The sequence below is a fragment of the Eschrichtius robustus genome, unplaced genomic scaffold (genome assembly GCF_028021215.1).
Source record: "Eschrichtius robustus isolate mEscRob2 unplaced genomic scaffold, mEscRob2.pri scaffold_81, whole genome shotgun sequence".
In the NCBI taxonomy this organism is placed as follows: domain Eukaryota; kingdom Metazoa; phylum Chordata; class Mammalia; order Artiodactyla; family Eschrichtiidae; genus Eschrichtius; species Eschrichtius robustus.
This window is the reverse complement of record NW_027175690.1, coordinates 190,606-196,605: the sequence shown is the minus strand read 5'-3', so window position 1 is coordinate 196,605 and position 6,000 is coordinate 190,606. Positions and strand designations below refer to the sequence as shown.

The window sequence follows — 6,000 nt, the reverse complement described above, 5'->3', positions numbered from 1 at the left end:
TGTCTGATCCCCAGGCGTGGTTCTAAACGATAAACATCTGGAGTTATTTAGAAAAGTTGATACGTGAATAAAAATTGCAGTTCTTTGTGTTATTTACCTTCTGTAATGGCAAGGGCTCCAGAAGGTGTCATTAAACGTTTATTATAATTTTCTTCCTCCAGATTGGCTTAATTTTAAAGAAGAATTGTAATTTTTTAAGATTGGAGTCTCTAGGTGATAAGATAGGTATAACTTTTTAATAATTTTCAGAGTACATTGGATTCCCAGTTTATTAAGAAGTTTACTGTGTACAGACCTCAATACCTGCGTGACTTTTGGCAAGTCATTTCGCTCCCTAGCCTCAGTTTCTTCATCGGTAAAATGAAACTAGAGATAGGCAGCCCTACACTTACTCGGCTGCCCTGAATATCAGATGAAATTAGGCAAATGAAAGTTAAATGTTGGATGTTACTACTAGATGCCAGTAATAAGACGACTGTCTGGACCTGTTTTGATGGAGTCAGCATTTAAGCTTGACCACTCCCAGCTTGTTAAGGGATAGTGCATACGTTTGTTCTATCACAGTTCACTTTGTCTGCTTCCTGACATTCAACTTTATCCTGACCCTTAACTGAACATTTCCCCAAACCATGATCTTCATCTCTCTCTCTCCTACATATTAACTCTTTGAACAAACGCACTTTCACAGCATTCTCTAACACCTCCCATGTGTCACAGTTCCCGACCTGACTTCTTGCCAGCATTCCATTCCTTTTTCTAAATTTCAGAGAGGATATTATCAATTGAAAATCAACTTCTTTTCCAGCCCTGTCAATTCATTGTACCCTACAAGGATGCCAGAGCATCGCCTTCCAGTACCAGAGCAGGACCATCCTTTCGGTCATTTAACTCCAGACGCACGAAAGGCCAGGTCTACCTTTCTGTCGACTGTCACAGCTAACGTGCTTCTGTTGTTTGTCTTATTCTTACACCAATATTTTAATCATATTTATTATGATTACCTTTGTAACAACCTCCTCTCTTACAGGTTATTCTGATACTAGTCTTTAACTTTTCCAATGGTGAAAACTAAAATTTAAAAACTTTTTTTTTCATTATTCCACTCCCTTGCTCAAAAATCTAAAAGGGCTTCCTACTGCCTGTGGAATTAAAAAAAAAAAAATCTGTCTTCAGCCTTTCAAGCCTTTGGTATTTGGATCTCACCTAAGCATGCCCCTCCTGATTCCCCACTGCTTCCTATCACAAATGCACCGCTCATCTTCTTGCCTGACCGACACCCCAAGGTCCTTTGCTCAGGCTATACCCACGCCCCCTCCTGACTTTTGCAGGATGGTTTGATTTGCATATATTGTGGAATGATTACCATAGTAAGTTTAGTTAACATCCATCACCTCATATAGATACAATACAAAGAAAAGAAAATTTTTCTCCTTGTGATGAGAACTCTTAGGATCTACTCTATTAACAATTTTCCTACGTATCGTAAAACCATGTTAACTATAGTTATCATGTTGGACTCACTAGTACTTATTTTTCTTATAACTGGAAGTTTGAATCTTTTGACCACCTTCCTCCAATTCTCTCTCCTCCCACTCCCTGCCTCCAATAACCACAAATCTGATCTCTTTTTTCTGAATTTTGTCTTTTTGTTTTTAGATTCCACGTAAAAGTGAGATCATACATTACTTGTATGTCTCTGTGTGACTTATTTCACTTAGTATAATGCCTTCAAGGTCCATCCATGTTGTTGCAAGTGGTAGGATTCCCTTGTTTTTTTAATGGCTGAATAATATTCCATTGTATATATTCATCCACAACTTCTTTATCCATTCATCTATTGATGGACACTTAGGCTGTTTCCATGAGTTGGCTATGTTTCCATTTGTAAATAATGTCACTGTGAACATGGGGGTGTAGTTATCTTTTCAAGTTAGTATTTTCATTTCCTTTGTATATATCCCCAGATGTGGAATTGCTGGATCATATGGTAGTTCTATCGTTAATTTTTTGAGGAATCGTGGTGCCTTTTTAAAATACAGGTTTCTGGGTTCCATCTCACCTTCCAGAGATTCATATGTTTGTGGGGGGTGGGGGGTGGCCCAGGAAGCTGAGATTTAACAAGCGCTCTGGAAAATTCTGAAGCAAGTATCTTAAAGAGCAAATTTCCCTCTCAGAGTGTTTTCATTTTTCTCCTTTTATCTATTTGCATAAACCAATTCAAATTTCCTGCGCTGTTAAATTTCACTCTTGCCTTGACTGACTGCCTCACCTTAACCAACACTAAGAAAATAAAATCATTAAGTAGGAATTCCCTTATTTTCCAATCATCTACCTCCATCTGAGATCAGATTTTTTCTCTCCTCTGGTTAAAACATGCCAAGGGCTACCCATCACATTAGGACAAAATCCATGCTCCTTAACCTCAACTCCAGGCCTCTGCTTCTCTGAAGTTCTCTGTACTCCTCCCTCACTGACTCTTCTCCAGCCACACTGGCCTTCTTTCTATTCCTTAAATGGAGTCATGTTTGTTTAACAGGTGCACTAGGTGTTCCTCTCTTAAAATGCTCTTCTATGGGTCATCCCTTACCTGTCTCCTCAACATTCAGGTCTCAGCTCCACTGACACTTTTCTGTGATGCTCTGACTCTTACCTGAAGTAGTCTATACCCCAGGTCACTCTCTATCACATAACCATGTTTTATTTTCCACAGAGCACCTATCATCATATAAAACCTTCTTATTTATTTACTTGTTTGTTCCCTCACTGGTATACAAGTGCCATGAGATCAAGGCCTTTATCTGTCTTTATTGCCTGATGAATCTCAGTACATGGTATTACCATCAACCAAGAGCTCAAGTCAAAAGCCTAGAAGCCATTACTGAATCCTCCCATTCCCTTAGCCCCACATTTAAGTACAACAGAGTCACCCACTTCTCACTGTCTCCTTGTGCTCAAGCTTCATTTTTTTGGTCTAAGCTACTATAATACCTTCCAGACTACACTCCCTACTTCTGAAAGTAAAAGTCCAGTCCATTCGCCATCCAATTGCTAGACTATGTTTTTAAAAAGTTAAATCAGGCCATGTGACTCTCTTGCTTGAACTCTCCAGTGACTCCTACCCAGAATAACACGGGGACATCCTCCTGTGGACTAAGAAGCCCTGTGTAATCCTTCCTTCTGGGCTTTTTAACTCGATTCCATTTCACTCTGATCACTAAGTTCCAGCCACACTTGCATTTTGTTTTATCCCTAAAGCATAGTAAATCCATCCCTGCTGTTAGGCTTCTGCCTAACATGCTTTTACCCAGCACTTTACCTGTCTGGCTGGCACCTTCTTATCCTTCAGTCATAACTCAAATGTCTCCTCTTCATAAGCCTTCTTTAACCATCATAACTGAAGTCATATGCCATCCTGTCCCCTCTTTTTTCCAGTGCATTACATTTTGATACATCACTCTGTTTATTTCCTTTACCTACGATCTATTTATTTATTGGTATTTATTTATGGTCTCTCTCCCTCTATTGGAATATAAATTCCATGAATGTGAGAGCCTTGTGTCTAATGTTCACTGATGCATATTCTGTGCTTAAGACAGTATCTTGGTTGATATGCACACCCATCATTCAAAAATGATCAGATAGCCAGGAAACCCAGAGTTATGTTATGTGATCATAATAATTCTCATTATCAATAATAATTTTTCCTTCTACCTGCTGTGTGACCTAAATTTCAGGGTTATTTTGATCATCTTGTATATTTGTTCTTCATTCATTTCAAATGGATTTCTAAGCCAGTCCAGGTAAATCCCCTTAGACACAGATAAAGAGTTAAATGTATTTCTGTTCTCTAGAAAGGCCTTTGCCTAGTTAGTTTTAATATGGTTCAAGGGATGTGTATGTCAATGTTTTGTCACTATATTCTATTTTATATCCAGTCATGATCTACACTGATGTTTACTCCTGATTTTAAAAAGATGTGAAGAGAAAAAAAAAATGTGAAGAGGGTCCAATGACCCTTAAGAGAATTAATGTTACTTGATGGTTCATAGGCTAACTTTCCCTTTTCTGATACGAAAGAGAACATGATTGCTGGAAATTCTGTCCTGTGACCTGGGATTTTGGCAAAATCATTACTAATAAGAGCTGGCATCCCCCAAGAGACAGGTGTCCCTAAGTCTCATTGAAGATAAAAATTTCCCATTGTTTCTCATCCAGAAAGTATGATTCTTATCTCCTTTCACCTTCTACTTTTTTTGCTTCAAGATCTTGGTTACTTCTCAGTCCATGTCATCACTAATGATTAAATCTTGTAAACTCAAATTGGTTTTCAGATTGTGGAAAATTATTTAGGATTGCCCTTATCCACATTGGATAATTACAGGTTAAATCATTTGATTAGGGTGAATTGGTACAAATAACGGCAGGGTCGTGAAGTTGGTCTTCATTGAGGTCAAACCCTGACTTTCCCTATAGAGTCTTGCTGTTTTGCGAAAGTATGCATTTGGAAACATTTGTAGGTGTTAATGGAGGACACCAAAGGAGTTGAGGAAAGAAATAGGAGACCTACAGTGGGATCTGGGTCCCAAGAGTAATGGCTATTCTTAGATCCTGTCCATATGACTTCTCCAACAGAAGTGTTGGGCTACAAAAAGGTTGGGTCTGGCCACAACTTTGGGAGTTCTGTGTTTGCCTTTGTGTCAGTTAGTCCATGTTTGTTCTTTGACTTGCACCTGTATCAGTTTCAGATTTGTTTGAAAAAGGAGATTTATAAATTTGATATTCAAATATATCACCATTCTGGAGTTGAAACTTGAACTCTCTTTCATACCTAGAAAAATTCTTTTCCAGGTACATCCTCAAGTATCTGGGTGTTACAGTTTCTTACCCATCTCCTAGAATAAGGTTTGTTTCATCTTCATCATCATAATCATCATCATAATTATTTTAAGTCAAAGAGAAGTGTCTTGAAAAAACTGGCTCCTTTTATCTGGTACCCATCAGGAAGTATTTACTAAACTCTTTTGGGGGTATATTACTCTACTAAGTTAATGGAATAAAATAATGAAGAATAAAAACAACCCTATTTTCTTCTTGCTAGGACCTAAGGGTTTAATGACTAAGATAGTAATGTTAATTCATTAAAGTAATTTTAGAGGATCATACATGTGATGAGCTTTCAAGGTCTGATATACTTGATATACTTGTTTCCTGTGCTATCCCAGAAAAGTTTTTACTTATAAGGTTTTAGTTTTTATTTATGAGGTTGTAAGAAGATAGAACAACTCCAGGGTCTTTATGGAATTTTATTAAAAAATGATTTTCTCCAGCTCTTCTTCTGAAGTCTATCCTAAAAAGCCTTTGAACTCCCGAGCTTATTTCTCTGTATATGCATTCATACTGCAAGATATATCTTCTTTGACCCAGGAAATATTGACATCTTGGGTTTACTGTCTAAAGATCAAAGTTATTGTAACTGGTGACAAAACAAGCTGAATAGAGATTTTAGCCTCTCTTAGTTTTGATATTCCTGTGGTCTTTGTCTTTAGGTCAGTGTAAGTTCCTGCCAAGGTATCCTTTTGCTAAGCCTAAAATTCAGAGTGATCAGTCTGAGTTTGCTGTTGGGACAACTTGGGAATATGAATGCCTTCCTGGGTATGTCAAGAGGTCATTCTTTATCACCTGCCTAGAGACCTCCAAGTGGTCAGATGCTCAGCCAATCTGTAAACGTGAGTAATCAGTAATAGAAGAATCTTTGGGTCTATAGCATGTCTCTATGGGCTAACCTATTATTTTCAAGATAAAAGATGAGAAAGTAAGTAATCTCAAATGAAGGGGGCTGCTAGGTTCTCCATGTTTTCTTTTACTCCTAAGGGTATTAAGTATCATGTATTGGGGTTAAGTCACACAGCTGGCCAACCCTGTTTATCCTATAATCTTCATGACCTTGTTCTATGGTCTCTGTACTGTGTTACAGTGATCTTAGAAGTTAGTATACAAGGA

The 6,000-nt window shown here is 37.9% G+C and overlaps 1 protein-coding gene across 1 annotated transcript in view; it reads left to right on the top strand.

The window, feature by feature from the left end:
• Positions 1-833: 833 nt before the first annotated feature.
• LOC137758350 (complement receptor type 1-like) overlaps positions 834-6,000 on the top strand; it is a 177,308-nt gene continuing 172,141 nt past the window's right edge. Inside the window, exons 1-2 of the mRNA XM_068534455.1 lie at positions 834-879; positions 5,547-5,726. Coding sequence (XP_068390556.1) covers positions 834-879; positions 5,547-5,726 — 226 coding nt within the window. The remainder of the gene's footprint in view (positions 880-5,546; positions 5,727-6,000) is intronic.